Source organism: Triturus cristatus, chromosome 3_2 (assembly GCF_964204655.1).
Source record: "Triturus cristatus chromosome 3_2, aTriCri1.1, whole genome shotgun sequence".
NCBI lineage: Eukaryota > Metazoa > Chordata > Amphibia > Caudata > Salamandridae > Triturus > Triturus cristatus.
The window spans coordinates 1,056,318,688-1,056,338,769 of NC_140584.1; the positions used below are offsets into that span (position 1 = coordinate 1,056,318,688).

General features: G+C 38.3%; 1 protein-coding gene across 3 annotated transcripts in view; it reads left to right on the forward strand.

Moving 5' to 3' along the window:
* The first annotated feature begins 791 nt into the window (after positions 1-791).
* Positions 792-20,082, forward strand: part of LOC146859108 (protein spinster homolog 3-like) — a 363,281-nt gene continuing 343,990 nt past the window's right edge. For all 3 annotated transcript variants that reach the window (XM_085646939.1, XM_085646941.1, XM_085646940.1), the window contains exon 1: positions 792-1,069. In XM_085646939.1, the coding sequence (XP_085503065.1) occupies positions 850-1,069 (220 nt within the window). In that variant the 5' untranslated portion in view covers positions 792-849. The remainder of the gene's footprint in view (positions 1,070-20,082) is intronic.

The following is a 20,082-nucleotide window of genomic DNA, read 5'->3' on the forward strand; positions in this document are numbered from 1 at the left end:
ACACCGATGGGGCATCCAGGCGTTTCTGAGGCTTATTTTCAGGCTTTTTTCCGAATCTGTCAAAATCCTTTTCAGTTTCTAGTGGAAGTCCTTGGCTCTTCACTTGTGGTTCTTTTCAAAATCGTCGCCAGTTTTGTAAACTAAGAAAGGTCCTTGTAGCAATCAGTCCAGTAGCCAGTAGTACAGATTATGTAGTTTATTCAATTACAGGTAAGATGGTACAGGCCCCACAGGGAGCAGCATCCTGCTGCTCAGCCCCGCTCCTTCCAACTGAGCACTCATCCAGGCCATGCCCTCATGAACATTCTATTGCATCACACTCACACAGGCTGAGCAGCAAGGAGCTAGGAGACACAGGATATAACAGAAATATCTACTTATGAATCTTTGACAGGTTCTAGCTTCCTAAACTGCCAATACCAGGTGCTATTGTTGTTCGTCTGAAGTGATGCCGCCACCTGTGCACCAACTCACACATTAGAAGTGCTCATGGCATGGAATATTTTTTTTCAAATATTGTATTTTATCAGTTTCTTTTGAAATATTATCTGACATTTGTTGCCTAAACTCAAAGTGAAACCCTATAAAGGCTGTCCCCGGGTCACATGCTGTCCACTGTGCAGATCTGTATAATAAGATAATAAGTGAAACAGGAGAGCATGGGAGGGGGAAATAGAAGAAACTGGTAGGTTTCCAAACCTTGCAGAATTGCTGAATGAGATCTGAGGCGGTTCAGAGAAAGGGACTGACCACAACTTCCTCAAAGTTTCTCTCTCAAAGACAGCTTTGTTTCTTGCTCTGCGTGTGAGTGCTCAGAATGCCAGGGAGCGGTGACCAGAATAGGAGGCCATGGAGACTGCTGGGCCAGAAGAGACACCCGGCGAGGTCACCAGCCTACGCCTCTCGCGCATTGGCGCTCCCTTCTATGGGTCCACGGTCTCCAGCCCAGGAACGAAGGATCCCGCCACCCCGGTGCAAGGCGCGGTCTCAGAGCGGAGGGCCTATGCTGCTGTGGTGGTGATGTGCTACATCAACCTTCTGCTCTACATGGACTGGTTTATCATTGCTGGTGAGACTTTCATACTCTAGCACAAATCTGCAAACATCGCTAGACATGCCAATTTCGAAAGCCTTCCATTTTAAATTATGTAGGTATTATATTGATTTTTTTGCATTTTGTTGCAAAGCAGTTTGGCCCAGTTTTACGAAGACTTTGCACCAAAGGGGCTTTGTGCTGGGAAAGTGCTCTATTCTTAGGGTAAATAGTGCTTTGAGCTGCTTTGCACCACTTTGCGTCAAAGGGGCGTTACTTAGCTGTTACATGGGAGATCTCCACAAGAACCCCCAGTTTTGAGAACAAACCTGGTCTACAACCATAAACAAATAACACCTAATTGAAACAGACAGAGAAATAGTTTCATTTCTTACAAAAAGTACACACTGAGCATGTGCGCTGAACTGCATAGCACTGAACTGCACAGCTCACTCGTAGGGAATGATTCAGGACACATCCTTTGCTCGACAGTAAGCACACACTTCTGCACAATGGTGAAAAGATAGTGTGTGGTGATAAGCAGCCTTTATAGTTCACAAGTGCAGGCAGGACAGCAGCCGCTAAAAAGTACTACCTTTACCTTTGGTGTTGTTTTTCTCTAGGATGATGTGGGTTGTGTTAGTAAGGCTCAGTTGTAAGTTGAATTCCGGTGGAAGAAATTAATTGGCCATCTACAAATATATATTTTTTGTCTTTTGAAGCATTATGCATCATGTTATATCATGGAATGCAATGGGAGGGACATCCTCTTGTAGCAAAAGCATGAGTGGTGGTAAAGTAATAATGTAGCGGAGAAAGAATTGGGATGGACTGGCAGCTAGAGGTAGCTCAGAAATATACACACACACACATATATATATACATACATACACATATATACATATATATCTATATATATATATCAAAACAATACTCTTTCAGGCTTAGAGTGCAGCATAAATTATGCAATAGAACTCTGGGCAGTTCCCAAGTTTAGGTGGAGAGCAACTGTAATGACAGAGAAACACGTGTCAGGGGTTGCTTTTATTCATTCCATGTTAGCTTGGATTGTATTTTACCAATCCAGGGCTATAATGTTGTAGCTGGAGTGGTAGAAGGCGTTCATCATTTTACAGCTCAGCATGGCTGGCACTATTTAATCCTATGCTTAAAGACTTTGCTATAAAAATGGTAAAATACTTTTTCCCTTCCTAGCTGATTGGCACTGTGCTAATCCTATGCCTAAAAACTTTGCTAGAAAAACACATTTGAGGTGAGCAGATTCAGAGTGACGTTGGTGTTGTAAGGTGCTCTACATAGGAGCTGCTCTCCACCTAAACCTGGGAACTATCCAGAGTTCTCTGGTTCTTTATCTATCTATCTATCTATCTATCTATCTATCTATCTATCTATCTATATATATATATATATATATATATATATTCACTGAAAAAACCATGGGTTTCACACACGTTATAGTTAGGAATTAGCATTTAAAAAACCTTAGAAATTCAATGAAAAAACCAAAGGTTTCACACATGTTATAGTTAGCTGGACATTTCACTCGTAAAAAACCAATGAAATTCCCCCGTTATAGTTAGTTCAGCTAACTATAACTCGCGCGCCCGCAATGCACTACTGATAACGTCACATATTACATCACTCATGACATGGTCAGTGACATCACTCATGACATCACTGATGACATCTCAAATGACATCACTGATGACATCATCCAGTGAATGTGTGTTTTTATGAAAATTAAATATGTTTTATATATGTTTTTCTCAAGGTTGATGGAAGAATAAATGAGTATATAAGTGTCTAAAATGATGATTTGTTTCTGAAAAATTGATTGTATAACTGACTGATTAAGTGTATCTTTTTGAATACATGGCTTAGTGAGTAATGTTTAAATGTGTAAATACCTGTATCAGTCTCTCACTTTGTATATAAGTGGCTGCATGGGTTGGTGAGTAGCTACATGAGTGTCTATATAGGTTAATAGTTGGTTTTTTGAGTATCAGTATGAGTGTCTGAGTGTCTTCATGGTGCGGTGGGGGTATTACGTAGTGCATAGATGCATGAATGAGTGACTCACTGTTTGTATGTGTTGAAGACAGCATGTGTGCAGGACTGTATGGGTGGATGAGTGTGTGCATGGGTGTGTTAGTGAGTGAATGCCTGTCTCAATAGTGTCTTCATAAGTAACTACATATGTTTTAAACTAGTATATGTGACTATTGCTGTTTATAAGTGAGTATATGTGAGAGTGAGAGATTGGAAGAGTTCCTGTATGAATAAGTATGTGTTTCTATAAGTGATTGTTAAAAAGACTAAGTATGTGTAAGTTTCTGTTAAAGTAAGTGTGCTGGTGTGTGTATAACTGTATATGCAAGTAAATGGATGTTTGTTTCTTTATTAGCATGAGTGACTATGTGTGTGAGTAACTCTATGGATGAGTGGGATTGTGTTACAGGATGTTTAGGTGTATGAGTACATATGATGTGTGAGTACATGTATGAGTGACTGTATAGGATTGTTGGTGGATGAGTGGATGTGTATGTGGATCTTAGAATTACTGAATAGGTTGTTGTAACTGTTATTGGTATGTCCATTGTTTTGAAAATTTTAGTGTCTATTTTTGAATGTTTGTATCAAAGGTTATATTAGGGTGAGAGGAGGTCTACCACTCTGTCACAAGGATAATGTCATCAGTGATGTCATTTGAGATGTCATCAGTGATGTCATGAGTGATGTCACTGACCATGTCATGAGTGATGTAATATGTGACGTCATCAGTAGTGCCTTGCGGGCGCGCGAGTTATAGTTAGCTGAACTAACTATAACGGGGGAATTTCATTGGTTTTTTACGAGTGAAATGTCCAGCTAACTATAACATGTGTGAAACCTTTGGTTTTTTCATTGAATTTCTAAGGTTTTTTAAATGCTAATTCCTAACTATAACGTGTGTGAAACCCATGGTTTTTTCAGTGAATTTGCAAGGTTTTTTAAATGCTAATTCCTAACTATAACGTGTGTGAAACCCATGGTTTTTTCAGTGAATTTGCAAGGTTTTTTAAAGGCTAATTTTTTTTTTCTTTTATTTTTTTTACATATTTTTATTTTAATTTTCTATCCTTTTTTAAAGACTATGGTTAAATTTTTAAAATTCTATAATATGTTTTTTAAAATTAATTTAATAAAATAAACATGTAAAATTTATTAGCAATACATTTTTTCCTTAATTTTTTTTTTAGTACGCGTACCGTAAGCTTACGGTAAGCGTACGGTTTACGCAATGTCCGTAATTTATCTACGCTGTTTGCGTATAGTTACGCAATATGCGTAGCCGCGCGTACTCCGCGTGGGACGCGTACGCGTGTACGCTACACGTGCACGTTACGCGGAAGTGTCGGGGAGTGACTGTTATGCGCATGCGCGCAAGCGTGTGTCTTTTTTACGCGCATGCGTACTTTTGCCGTAAGCGTACCGTAAGCGTACGGTAGGTCATGTGAACATGAAACACAACTTTTGATTGGTTGAAACTACTTTCAGTTCTAGAACTCTCCTACACCACACCCATTCCCCTCATTTCTGCTTGTGATCCCTTAGGAGAAGGAGCTGGGTTGTCTTTGTGATACGATGGCAGAACAGCAGAGCTCTTCTGAGAGTGAGGCTAGCAGCACTACCTTGAGGCAGAGAGCGAGGAAACAAAAGACCTCTTACGTATGGGATTATTTTACTTTTCCAGAAGGCCAGCAAAAGGTAAATGCACCCTTAGTGACTTGCAAGCTGTGTAAGCGTGTACTTTCAAGAGGTAATCCTGACAGGAAGTATTCCTTTGGGAATCACACCATGATGAGACACCTTAAGGATGTACACAGAAGGACACATGCTCGACTTACTGAAGTTAACCCTTCAGTAAATCAACCAAGCACATCCACAGCAGCTCAGCCTGGACCATCATCTGCAGAGCCGAGTCCTTCTTCTGCAGGTCAGGTGAGCCCTTCATCTGTGGGGGGAGCATCTCCTTTTTCTGGTCCTCTGGAAATTAACCCTCGGTTTGCGAGGGTTGAAGTACGGTGCGCCCATTGTCACGATCTAATTACTTATAGGGAGACCAGTGTTTCCCTAGTGAACAGTAAAATAGATCAGCACACTTGTACCGTCTAATATTCCCAATCTTTCTTTCCTCTGTCCCTGCATGAACACAACGGCTCTTTTAAGAGCCAACCTTACCTTTCATCTATTTTTTATATATTTTTTAAAAAACTTTTTTTTTGTTTTTTTTATCGTACGCGTACGGTACGCATAATTTTTTTTTTTTTTTTTTTTTAAACACTAAAAATCAATTATCACATTACAAGGTCCTTAAGAGACTACAATTAAAAACTGCAAATGTGATTGTAGAGAAGTGGAAAAAAGGGACCATGACATTATTGACTTACCATACCCACTCAAAAAAAGATTTATTCATTTAATTTATTTTTAATTGCTTTTTAAATGGTTATAGTTTTTGAAAATTTTCTATCTCAATCTGAAAAAAAAAGAAAAAAGTATTAATATTTAATAAAACATTTAATAATACAGTACACATATTTACATATTTTTCAAAAAATATTTTTGCCTTTTTTTTGCTGTTTTCAGAAAATATTGTATTTCACTATAAATTGTGAAAGCAATTGCATTCATCATTTAACAGCAGGCAAAAAAAAATTAACAATCTCAAAGATTGTTTTTAAAAAAGCCCAGAATCTCTTTTTTCATAAACATAACTTTAAAGAAATGCATAATATTCTAAAAAAATATCATCTAATATCTATACTTATTTCTTTAAAATACTGTCTGATATTTTTGTTTCAGAAGTATAATCACAATAATATATGTCAAATAACTCCACAATACATCTGGTTCCATTTCCTTTAGGCCAAATAGTAATTTTAAAATTCTTTTTTTGTTTAATTTCCAATGGTAATCCAATAAAAAACAAAAGTTTAAATTGTACAGATGTCACCGTTTCTCTGTAACATTTTGGTTTCCGAAAGATTAATTAATAATTAAATAAGTCCACAATAGAATTGTTTACTTTTCCACATGGCCAAATAGTAATTTTAAAAATCTTTTTTGAAAAAATTTCCAATGGCAATCCAATAACATTCCAAAATTTAAATTGTGCAGATGTTACCGATTTTTTCTAAATTTTTGGTTTTCCAAAGTTTCCTTAAAAAATGGAAAAATTCCACATTACAATTGGTTACCTTTCCATTAGGCCAAATGATAATTTGTTAAGTCTTTTTATTTGTAAATTCCAAATGGAAATCCTATAAAATGGTAAAATTGTGTCAAATCTCTCTAAAATTTAGGTTTCAGGAAGATTAGATAGGAATTTGCTAAATCAAAAGGCAAACGTTGCTTAAAAATCAATTGGGAATCAGTACACAGTGTCCAGCCTTTTTCACATTTAAGATAAACTGTGTAATGACCAGAAGTTACAGTAGGTCCATCATGGAAAATTATTGCAACTGTTACAAAAGTTTTTCCTGAAATTGATAATTGCTGTCCTGTAAACTTCTTTATTAAAGTATCCAATTTTGAACCATCAGCTCTACATCGTTGCATCATTAAAATTACATACTGTCTGTATTCCTTTAAAATTAATGTTGAAAACATGTCAGATTTACACTCACTGCATTGCATGCTATGATTAGCATCTTTAACTAATTTAGCAAAAGTGACTGTTTTACTCTCTGGCAATGTTAAATAAATAAACCTTTCAGAATCAACATTAGAGCCACATATATTATAACAGTTTTCACAACTATGTTCCCATTTATAAGAGAGACCAAACATATTTTGTATTTGTACCCCTTCCTCTTCCAGTACCTGAAGAAAATACATCAAGAATTCCTGTGCGTCTTGCTGTACATTTTGAGAAAACTGTGTTCGTCCTGAACATACATCTAAAACTTTTCTAATTTCAGTAGCACTTTCTATTTGAGTTTTATCATTACTCAGCTTTTCAAAAAGGAGACTCAGCACAGTACAGAATCTTTTTCCCTGATTTACTATTATCTGCTCTTGCAAACTTTCCAGATAAAATGCAACATTCAGCACTACATTAGCGTAGCAGTTGACACCAGAGCTATTTTCAAAATAACATCCTACAACCTGTTCTTCATTTTCCTTATTCTTTTTGCTTGCAATTACATCACTCCTCTTTTTTTTCCTCCTCTCTACATCTTCATTACAGATATTCTCATTTCTCCTTTTACGAGAAACTACACGTTTCTCCAACACAGGATACTGACCTAAATGAGGAGCATAGCTTCTTCTTAATCTATTATACTCCTTTACACAGTTTGTATCAGCACTAACTTTTGAATCATCAAAGTCTATCATGAATAAACCTGATAATGTTTTCACTCGTGACAAAGCAACATATGCCATACCTTCTTTGAACACAGTTGAACCAATGTTCACAAATGCACAATCTACAGTCAATCCTTGAGACTTGTGAATAGTTACAGCATATGCTAGAGAAAACGGAAACTGCTTCCTACGTACATATAAGTCTTTCACAAGCATGAAACGAACTGTACAACGACAAATATCTTTAACTTCTTCTATCTGATCAAATTTTATTTTTAAACATTCAATTCCATCTTTTTTCTGATAATTAATAAAACCCACAACTCTTCCCATAGCTCCATTAACTAAACCTTTTTCAACATCCAAATTTCTCCTTAAAAATACTCTACAGTTCATGCAAACATATAGATTTTTTTCTAATCCAGCTGTTTTGGAAATCTTCTCTAGTGAATCCAATTTATTTTTCAGTGTGCCTGTTAATGTGACAGTAATTCTTCCATCCTCAATTGTGTCCACTGCTTCCAATTTCCTGATATCTTCCTTTTCCAATTTCAAAAGCTCCTCATTGAATATTGAGCATTCACGTAGAGTTGGCATTAAGCAGATGACACTTTTGTTTTCTGCAATGTTCTTGTATATCTTCTCTGCAACTATTTCTTCCTTTGGAAATAAATTATGTAGCAGCCGAGTCTGTAATGCTTTTTTGCCAGCTTCTGTAAGTAGTCCAATCCTGATATCTTTCAGAATACTTCCATATTCTTCATCGTTTGCTTGCCTCATATTAGTTGTAAGTTCCTTGTACTCAAAGAAGGACCAAATATTTGCATTACCGATGCTTCCCAATGACTTCTTCGTGTCTTCATGTGTCACAGTATTAAACACTGGTTGTCCTTTAACTGGAGTAAGTTGCAAAAGATCTCCAAAAACTATGACGTGTTTTCCTCCAAATAACACGTCATAGTCTGACTTCAGAATTTGCTGCATTCTTAAATGCACAAAGGCAAGCATTAAGTTCGATACCATGCTCACCTCATCAATAATGAGAACTTGCATCTTCTTCAATACTCTTGAAACTTCCAAGCATGCTTCTCCAGTTAGCTTGTTGTATTGTATTTTGTTCTCATGCTCCACTGGTAACATTAGCAAACGATGTAAAGTGATTCCTTTTATGTTATATGCTGCTAACCCAGTTGGAGCAGTAACCACACAAGACAAAGTAGAATCCGTTTTTTGCTGTAGGTAGCTTCTGATGACTTTTATAAGGAAACTTTTTCCAGTTCCAGCTTGTCCGCTTACATACATCCTGATTGGATGAAATGATGTGCATGAGCACTCTTTTTTTTCATGTAGAAATCCGTGATCAATTTTGTTTCTGATCTCTTCATAAATTTGTTGCTGCTCTTGATTCAGTTGTCTTTCCAAATTTTGTAAGTCTATAAATTCTTCTTGAGCTTGATTCATAGCTGTTTCCACTTCATTCATGGCTATTGATGCTTCATTTTCAACGATTGGTTGTCCTAGGGGATCTTGACTGAGTGTTCCTGAACTTTGGCTGTCCTGAGAACTGTCTCTAGCTATTTCTGCTGCAATTGTAGTTTCCTGTTCAATTTCTTCATTTAACATTTGCAGATAAGTTGTGAATGTTCTGCATTGTATGCTGTCTTTGCAAGCATTAAATGAATCTTCATAGCTTTGAAATTCTCCCAGTAGTTCATCCTCTGTACGCCATGGTTTAAACAGCTGTAAAAGAGCCAAGTAGTAAAATTCCTTTTTGTCAGTAGTGTCGCAACTCAGCTTCCGGTGATTTATCAAACTTCCTTTTGTTTGCTTCACCAAACATCCTTCCTCACCAATAACTTTATATTTTCCATTGTTGATGTCTTCTGCGGCTTTCCGTGAATAAATGTAGTTCTGCAGCACTTCATAGAGACACATGTTCTCCAGATGATGACTTCTCTTTGGGTAATATGTATCCAACATGTTTGATTTCAAAATATCTGTACTTTCTGGGTCATTCTCGGCCAAATATTCAATTTCTCCAACAGATTTCAGTACCCGATTTCTCATTGCTGCAAGGCCTAAACTTGCCCAAATTATTCTTCTTGATTTCGAGTAGAGACTTGCAGAAGATAACCTATCTGAACATTCGTAGGATCCAATTTCTCGATGCGATAACATCTTCAAACTGAAACTGTACAGCTTCTTACTGACAGTTTTCTCGTGAGAAATCTCTTCCCACATTTCCTTCAATTCTGTTATTTCTGATTTCGTAATGTAAGACGTTACATATCGAGCAACAGCAATGGAATTGTCAGCTACATACTGTATATCCATGTTAGCGTTCCACATGGATAAAATCACTGGGTTGTAGTCATTTATATTTTTTGATTCTTCTTTTCTTTTAAGGTTGTAGGTATTCTTAGGTGATTTTCTTGTGATAGTATGTCTCACAGCTGACATAAAACTGTTAACTCTTCCATTTGAAAGAACAGGTCTAGGAAATCCAAATCGACATTTAGTGTAGTATTTATCTTTGCTCTTGTATTTCCGTCGACAGTATTTTCCACACCGATGACTTTGGAAACGTAAAACTTGCTCCTTTAACTTTTTCTCTTCTGTGCTTTTTGGTATAGCACATGTTGCATATTCTTCAATGTAAGATAACACTGCTTCATCAGTATCTGTTCCAAACTTTGGGGCATCCTTGATCCACAACAGCATATGAATATGAGGAGCACCTCTTGCCTGGTACTCTTTTCTCCAAAAGAAATCCACTACTTCTCCTAGAGGTGGATTTTTTTTATTGCAGATGAAGGACATCATAGCCTCAAATCTATGATTGAAATATCTGCAAACATTAACCGGATCCAATGAGCACAGTTCTCCTGCTGTTTTGTATTCAATGTTTTTAATGTTTGAATTTGCCTCTCGTAGAAAATCCAGTAAATCATCCCAAGCGTACTCAGCACAGCTTAGGGTAAGGAACCATGTTGGTGTTCCTAAATTCCGTAACATGCATTTTAATTCACCATGGCGTCGGTACCAATATTCATTTGTCCCACGCTGACAAGCCATCAGATTGATCAGTTGTGTTTCCAAATGATCATCTCGGTGCTGCACTTTCTCCATAAAATCCTTAGCAGACACATTTTGTAAATGTACTCCACTTTTTAAAATGTGATTTACTGCATAAGACAGTGCAGACAAGTCGCTTTCAAATAAAAGATGGAACAAATAAGGAATACTTTGTCGAAATCTGGGATCTTCAGCATATAGTCTTGTAGTCCGATACTCAGAAGCTGGAATCTGTTCCGGACGTTCATCGTATCGTCCTCCTTTTCCTTTAGGAAACAGCTGGGGAAAACATCGAGCTTCCAAGCTCTCCTCCCATACACTCACGGGAGTTCCTTTTGCTTTCTTCATCTGAAATAGATCAATATTGTCTCCCATAACTTCTTTTGAATGAAGAGGATGTATGCTAAAATGTTCATAAATTTCTTCTTCCTTTGACTTGTCCACTTTTTCAATTTGTCCAGTTGGTGTTTCTGTGTCTTCTTGTAAATCTTCTTCTTCTTCTTCTTCTATATAAATTGATTCATACCATTTGTTATTCCTTTTCAAATACAAATTTGCTCTTTGTACTTTCCGTACATCTACCAGCTCCTGCCAAATCTTCTTATTCTTTGTAGGTACACCATTAACCAGAATAATTAATGGTTCAGTTTCCAAAGTATCCGCATCAATAGTTTCCATATTTTTTTTCAAATCCAAGGGCAAATACACCACTCTACCTTTTAAACCTCTCAGTAAATCTGAAGGAGGTAATTTACCAGTTTTGGGCTCCGTACGGACTATGGTCTGGAACGGATGAACACATTGAATGAGTATAGACTCATATGTATTTAATTCAGAAAGTTCAGCAGGAATAGCATCCAATTCTAAATTATTATGTACAGCTCTGGTCGGCATTCTATTTTCCTCTAACTTGTTGTAACAGTATTTACAAATACGCTGAACTTCACCCAATTCAAAACAATTTTCAAGAAATATATAGGTGGCAAAATCCTTCCAATTATAATTATCTTCATTTTCACTCTTTCTGTAGAGATCAACATACCTGGTTTGTTTTCTATAATGAGTTCTGCGGCAACAAATACAAGTTATATTTAGTCTTTCATTAGAGATTATTGCAAATTTTGTTATGTGATCATTAAATGTCTTACTTACAGAGGGTTCTACATTTTCTTCCACTTCTTCCTCATTTACTGTGTCCTTCTCTGCACTGTTTTGTTCAGGACCAAAGTAACAAAACTGAATTTCATCAACAACCTTCTCTACATCTGATACCGTTCCACGGAACAGAGCCCTATTCAATTCATCTAACTTTATTGCTGGACTTTTAGCAAAATACAACCGTCTCACAAACTTTCTCATTTCAGTATGATGAACAGCCAGCATCCTAAAATGATGGAAAACACTATTACACACTTTTCTAGATAGACAAGCCAGAGAATGACCCTGCAAACCAGTATTCTCTCTCACTCTGCATGGATCTAGACTTTGAAGCACCTTAATCTTCTGTTTCACACTTTTTTTGCTATATTCTCTTAGAAACTCACGAAATTTATCAATAGATTCCTGACGCACAGTGCAAATACTACTACAATTCCAAGTGTACACTGGGGCTTTAGGACGTCTCCCCATAGCCTCATCCGCCATCACTTGTACCTCATCTCTTGGAACCATTATCTCCTTCTCCATTATGCAACCATTTTTCACTTCATAAGCACGACCTCTGGTGTCAACTGCATGCAGCAAACTATTACTTTGAAAATAACTCTCTTCATTAAAAAAAGGTTCACTACTTGAACTATGCATCCATTTTCCTAAAAACACTTTACAAAAGTTTGTTCTGTTCACTACTCTTTTCCTTTTGCTATGTGATTTCAGTACATTAACCATTTTGTCTAATGTACGCATCCTATTCAAAATTAAAATGAATAGTTTCCTTTTTAATTCTAATGCCTTAGCTGCAATGGCTTCAATTTCTTTTTTTCTCTTAAAAAACTTTGCCTTTTGCTTATATTTCTTCACATCCTTTATCAAATTGGACATAACTCTCCTCTGAAACATTTTTCTACGTATCTCTTTAAACGCTGTTTTTCTGTTTAAGTTTATCTTTTGAGAAGCAGAAGGTATATTTGCATTAACTAAATTCTCAATTTTTTCCTGTCCTTTTCGATTCAAATCATTCTTTCCAGTACAGACATTTTGTACATTTTTCCTTTTTTTGAATATGTTCCTTAGAAAATCTTTTTTTTGCTTACCAGAAGATTTTTTCTTCTTCCCAACATGAGCATCTTCAACTAACTTAGGTCCTCCAGTTGTCTTCAAATATAGGTTTTTTTTCTGCTCTTTTTTTACTCTGGATTTTGAAGGCATCTTAAATTTTGTTCACTGCTCTTCAGCAATACCTGAAAAAAACTAAAAAAAAATTCCTTTATTTTATTTAAATATATTACTACATTTGTTTTCACATTAGTCACAAAACGAAATTTCTTTGCCAATTTGAAAGCACACTTACTGCTCTTTTTTTTGGCAAGTGATAAACACTTTTACAGACTGACACATTATGAATCCACTTTTCAGATTTTTTACAAAGCACATGTCCAAACTGCTTTTTCAGACCAGCATCATTTGTAACCTGGGTGTCTGCCTACACTCCAGCAAGGGCAACCAGCCTTAGTGATGCTGAATGTATTTGCATTACTGACTGAAACCTCAAACCCCACTCGCTTGTGAATACTGTGCATGATTCCACATGGTAAGCAGCTACCTGTGTGCTAAGAGTCTGCTTCTGCACCAAAAAATGTCTCCCCCTTTCCATCTAATGCAACTGTGAAATCACCAGAGCAATACGCAATAAATCTCTGCCTGTAATTCCTATTTGCACACAGAGTCATGTTTTCACATTAGTCACAAAACGAAATTTCTTTGCCAATTTGAAAGCACACTTACTGCTCTTTTTTTGGCAAGTGATAAACACTTTTACAGACTGACACATTATGAATCCACTTTTCAGATTTTTTACAAAGCACATGTCCAAACTGCTTTTTCAGACCAGCATCATTTGTAACCTGGGTGTCTGCCTACACTCCAGCAAGGGCAACCAGCCTTAGTGATGCTGAATGTATTTGCATTACTGACTGAAACCTCAAACCCCACTCGCTTATGAATACTGTGCATGATTCCACATGGTAAGCAGCTACCTGTGTGCTAAGAGTCTGCTTCTGCACCAAAAAATGTCTCCCCCTTTCCATCTAATGCAACTGTGAAATCACCAGAGCAATACGCAATAAATCTCTGCCTGTAATTCCTATTTGCACACAGAGTCATGTTTTCACATTAGTCACAAAACGAAATTTCTTTGCCAATTTGAAAGCACACTTACTGCTCTTTTTTTTGGCAAGTGATGAACACTTTTACAGACTGACACATTATGAATCCACTTTTCAGATTTTTTACAAAGCACATGTCCAAACTGCTTTTTCAGACCAGCATCATTTGTAACCTGGGTGTCTGCCTACACTCCAGCAAGGGCAACCAGCCTTAGTGATGCTGAATGTATTTGCATTACTGACTGAAACCTCAAACCCCACTCGCTTGTGAATACTGTGTATGATTCCACATGGTAAGCAGCTACCTGTGTGCTAAGAGTCTGCTTCTGCACCAAAAAATGTCTCCCCCTTTCCATCTAATGCAACCGTGAAATCACCAGAGCAATACGCAATAAATCTCTGCCTGTAATTCCTATTTGCACACAGAGTCATGTTTTCACATTAGTCACAAAACGAAATTTCTTTGCCAATTTGAAAGCACACTTACTGCTCTTTTTTTTGGCAAGTGATAAACACTTTTACAGACTGACACATTATGAATCCACTTTTCAGATTTTTTACAAAGCACATGTCCAAACTGCTTTTTCAGACCAGCATCGTTTGTAACCTGGGTGTCTGCCTACACTCCAGCAAGGGCAACCAGCCTTAGTGATGCTGAATGTATTTGCATTACTGACTGAAACCTCAAACCCCACTCGCTTGTGAATACTGTGCATGATTCCACATGGTAAGCAGCTACCTGTGTGCTAAGAGTCTGCTTCTGCACCAAAAAATGTCTCCCCCTTTCCATCTAATGCAACTGTGAAATCACCAGAGCAATACGCAATAAATCTCTGCCTGTAATTCCTATTTGCACACAGAGTCATGTTTTCACATTAGTCACAAAACGAAATTTCTTTGCCAATTTGAAAGCACACTTACTGCTCTTTTTTTTGGCAAGTGATAAACACTTTTACAGACTGACACATTATGAATCCACTTTTCAGATTTTTTACAAAGCACATGTCCAAACTGCTTTTTCAGACCAGCATCATTTGTAACCTGGGTGTCTGCCTACACTCCAGCAAGGGCAACCAGCCTTAGTGATGCTGAATGTATTTGCATTACTGACTGAAACCTCAAACCCCACTCGCTTGTGAATACTGTGCATGATTCCACATGGTAAGCAGCTACCTGTGTGCTAAGAGTCTGCTTCTGCACCAAAAAATGTCTCCCCCTTTCCATCTAATGCAACCGTGAAATAACCAGAGCAATACGCAATAAATCTCTGCCTGTAATTCCTATTTGCACACAGAGTCATGTTTTCACATTAGTCACAAAACGAAATTTCTTTGCCAATTTGAAAGCACACTTACTGCTCTTTTTTTTGGCAAGTGATAAACACTTTTACAGACTGACACATTATGAATCCACTTTTCAGATTTTTTACAAAGCACATGTCCAAACTGCTTTTTCAGACCAGCATCATTTGTAACCTGGGTGTCTGCCTACACTCCAGCAAGGGCAACCAGCCTTAGTGATGCTGAATGTATTTGCATTACTGACTGAAACCTCAAACCCCACTCGCTTGTGAATACTGTGCATGATTCCACATGGTAAGCAGCTACCTGTGTGCTAAGAGTCTGCTTCTGCACCAAAAAATGTCTCCCCCTTTCCATCTAATGCAACCGTGAAATCACCAGAGCAATACGCAATAAATCTCTGCCTGTAATTCCTATTTGCACACAGAGTCATGTTTTCACATTAGTCACAAAACGAAATTTCTTTGCCAATTTGAAAGCACACTTACTGCTCTTTTTTTTGGCAAGTGATAAACACTTTTACAGACTGACACATTATGAATCCACTTTTCAGATTTTTTACAAAGCACATGTCCAAACTGCTTTTTCAGACCAGCATCGTTTGTAACCTGGGTGTCTGCCTACACTCCAGCAAGGGCAACCAGCCTTAGTGATGCTGAATGTATTTGCATTACTGACTGAAACCTCAAACCCCACTCGCTTGTGAATACTGTGCATGATTCCACATGGTAAGCAGCTACCTGTGTGCTAAGAGTCTGCTTCTGCACCCAAAAATGTCTCCCCCTTTCCATCTAATGCAACTGTGAAATCACCAGAGCAATACGCAATAAATCTCTGCCTGTAATTCCTATTTGCACACAGAGTCATGTTTTCACATTAGTCACAAAACGAAATTTCTTTGCCAATTTGAAAGCACACTTACTGCTCTTTTTTTTGGCAAGTGATAAACACTTTTACAGACTGACACATTATGAATCCACTTTTCAGATTTTTTACAAAGCACATATCCAAACTGCTTTTTCAGACCAGCATCATTTGTAACCTGGGTGTCTGCCTACACTCCAGCAAGGGCAACCAGCCTTAGTGATGCTGAATGTATTTGCATTACTGACTGAAACCTCAAACCCCACTCGCTTGTGAATTACTGTGCATGATTCCACATGGTAAGCAGCTACCTGTGTGCTAAGAGTCTGCTTCTGCACCAAAAAATGTCTCCCCCTTTCCATCTAATGCAACCGTGAAATCACCAGAGCAATACGCAATAAATCTCTGCCTGTAATTCCTATTTGCACACAGAGTCATGTTTTCACATTAGTCACAAAACGAAATTTCTTTGCCAATTTGAAAGCACACTTACTGCTCTTTTTTTTGGCAAGTGATAAACACTTTTACAGACTGACACATTATGAATCCACTTTTCAGATTTTTTACAAAGCACATGTCCAAACTGCTTTTTCAGACCAGCATCATTTGTAACCTGGGTGTCTGCCTACACTCCAGCAAGGGCAACCAGCCTTAGTGATGCTGAATGTATTTGCATTACTGAGTCCAACCTCAAACCCTTAAACTATTCTTTTATTATACCAGTACACCTTAATTTATTGTGAAAACATAGTCCATATTATTTTACATGTTCCTCACATTTAAATTTCTCCCAAAACAGAAAATAATAAACACAACTTCAACAAAAAGAATTGCATTTCTATTATTCATTTCTTAATTTACCATATACATCCCCTCTCAGACTCTAAACTCACCTTTAAAATTAGTTAGTTGTGAAAGAAATGTGGCACTCAAACAGCAGATTATCAGAGCCAGGATCTCTGTTCTCTACACCTCTCTCCTCTCAGCAGAACCAGATAATGGCAAACTTTCCCTCTCTTTTTCCACACATATACATGTTAGTTTCAAATCTCAGTGCTTGCCCCTTTTTTCAAATGTAATCACACATTTCTATTGGTTGAAAACCCAACCCTTTTCCAAAAGTACCCTTCCCCCAACTTGACTTCTGCCTAGTACCCTTCCCCCAACTTGACTTCTGCCTGCTACCATAGCAACAGCTCATGGAACACTGCTGTGTGGAGTCAGGTCAGAAGTTCGCCAAACAATGTTTCAATTCCAAAGAGCAAGAGTGCTTGACTTTTCAAACCTAACAGCAAATCCATAGTACTGTTCTTTGGTAACACATTTTTCTGTACCAATACAAAACATGCTTCTATTAATTTACACATACAGCCTAGTTTTTATTCTAGAATGGTATGAAACAGCCAATCAGTTCTTTTTTTTAAAAAAAAAATATGTATGCCTCCATTTCCAAACTGTCTTTCTTTTCATATTGCCATTCTACTGAAAGACACCTCCTGAGTGCATCCAGTTCTCCTTTGAAGATGTTCACAGTGTGGATTGTAGGGCACAGCTATGTCTTCTGGAGTGAAATGTATGCAGAGAAAACAGATATGGTGAGAGACCTTGCTTTGCCAAATGTAGACATTAAATGGATTGGTCAGAGAGGGTTGAAGTGGCACCAATTGATGCCATTGGTGAAATCCTTCATGCACATCCAACACCCTGACCTCATAATAGTGCACTGTGGTGGCAATGACCTAGGCACTTTGACTGGGGTAGGTCTGGAAATGCTTATGAAGGAGACCTTTGCACAACTGTTTTCACTTTTCCCTAAAACTGCCTTTGTGTTTTCTAACATATGCCAAAGGCAAAAATGGAACTGGTCCAATCATTTCTGTCCGCAGATTGACAAAGCAAGAAAGCACGTCAACAAATCTGTTTCTGCTTTCCTCCGTGACTATGGTATGGGTTCCATTTACCACAACAACTTGCGTTTTGACATGCAAGACATTTATAGAGGAGATGGTGTACACTTCAATGATGAAGGGAACAGAGTCTTCCTCTTGAACCTTAGACTCTGCATCGGTACTTACTTGTAGGTACCACTAAAAAATTACTTAATAAACACAACGGCTCTTTTTAGAGCCCCCTAATATCTAAACACTTAAATCTGATTTTCATTTCTTTTTTTATTTTTTTTTTCTACCGTACGCTTACCGTACGCGTACCCCGTGATTTTTTTTAAAATCAATAAATGTTTTCTTTGTACTTTTCTGTCCTTCTTTGACCCCCTTACAAATGTTAGGGGGTCTGTAACTCTCCTCCTTGCCCCCTTTTCTTGTTATCACTCTTTTTTTTTCTGAGTGAAACACACGAAATGGCGGCCGCCGCTTCCTGGTTTCGACCGATTCGAATGTTTACTAAGATCTAAGAGCCAATCAGAATCGCGCTCGCGCACGCCACCGTCCGCGTACGGTAAGCGTACCGTAAGCGCACCGTAAGCTGGTTCAGATATATATATTGATTTAAAGGCTATTTTCTCAGAATCTACTGAACAGATTTACACCAAACCTACAAAAGGCACTTCCTTGACCTGAGGACTACCTCTCTGCCAAATTTCTAGTAATTCTGTTCAGCCGTTCGGGCTGTAGCTGTGTCTAAAGGTCCTATGGAAAAATGCATGGGAAAACGCGTTTTGGGACCCCCCTTTTATCTCAGCCCCCGCTTGACGAATCCCCCCGAGACTTTCAGGGTAGGAGCGGAGCGTAGCGCCCCACCTATTTTGAAAAATTCGCGAGAATTCGTCGACCGGCGCCAAAGTTATTCAAAATAGAATGTTGCGGATTTCCTATGGAAACGTGGTCCTAACTATAACTACCTACTGGCGACCGCCAGTAGGTAATATATATATATATATATATATATATTTCATATCTCCCAGTGGCAGGTGCCAATAGGTAGTCATGGTTGATGATCCGTCAAGCAGAGGCTGAGATAAAGGAGGAGTTCCAAACTGCATTTTCCCCATTCATTTTTCCATAGGAAAATTAGGCACAGCTACAGCCAAAACAGGTGAACAGAATAACACCAAATTTGGCAGAAAGCAAGAACTTGCCCAGAAAGCATGCTTTTTGTGACTTTGTGTAATTCCGTTCAGTCGTTTTCAAGAAATTAAGCTGAAAGATCTAGAGATAAGATATGATCAGCTGCCACCACATCAACAAAGAAGTTATAGCAGCCATTCTAGTACTCGGAGATTGAGTCCCATGTCCTTGAAATAAATGTAAAAAAGAAATAAGGGACAGGGTAGGGATGCAGATGGGGGAGGGGATGTAGTAGGACCACCCTGAGGCAAACAAACAAACAAAAAAAATCTTTCCGTAAATTCACACTTTAAAAATAAAAAATACCCTAGTTGGGCCAAGGAAGGGAGGGAGGCACATAATGTCTTATAAGGGGATGGTGCAGGTAGCGTTTACAACGCCCAAGGAACCCCATCTCCAGGGCAGATTTATTTACTATGGAGAACAGGGTGAGCGATCCCCCTACCTGAGCCTCATTGAGGCCCCTGGGACCCCATTCCCTGGGCCGATATGTAAATTAAAGGGGAGGGAGCATTCAGTACCCCTGCACAAGCCCGGGGAACCCTATCCTCTGTGGACAAAATATAAAATTAGTGAAGAGGTGGTTTGTAGCCACCTCACCTTGCCAAGCATCCTTGATGTCCCGTGGACACCATCCCCTGTGGCTATTGAAATTTTACTGGGGAGGGGGCCTGCGGCCCCCATGAGACATGCTACATCCCCTGTGGACCCCATCCCCAGGGTAGGCTTGCTCACGATTTTCCGGGAACCCCACAACCTGGGACACCTCAGTTTGGCAGGTAGGGAACTGGTATGTGCTCCCACCCCGCAGGAGCATAAAGTTGCTACTGCTGATTCGAAGTGTTAAACTGTCTCCCTGCAGCCACTCTTGTGGGCAGGGAAGCATAGAATTGCTCCCGTCCAGGTGGAGCAAATTAAACAGGCATTTGCGATGCAATAGGTCTCGCATTAGGAAAGTGTGAGTAGTTGGCATTGCTATTAATAATGCAATACTAGCTATTGGCATTGTAAATGATAATGGCATTACT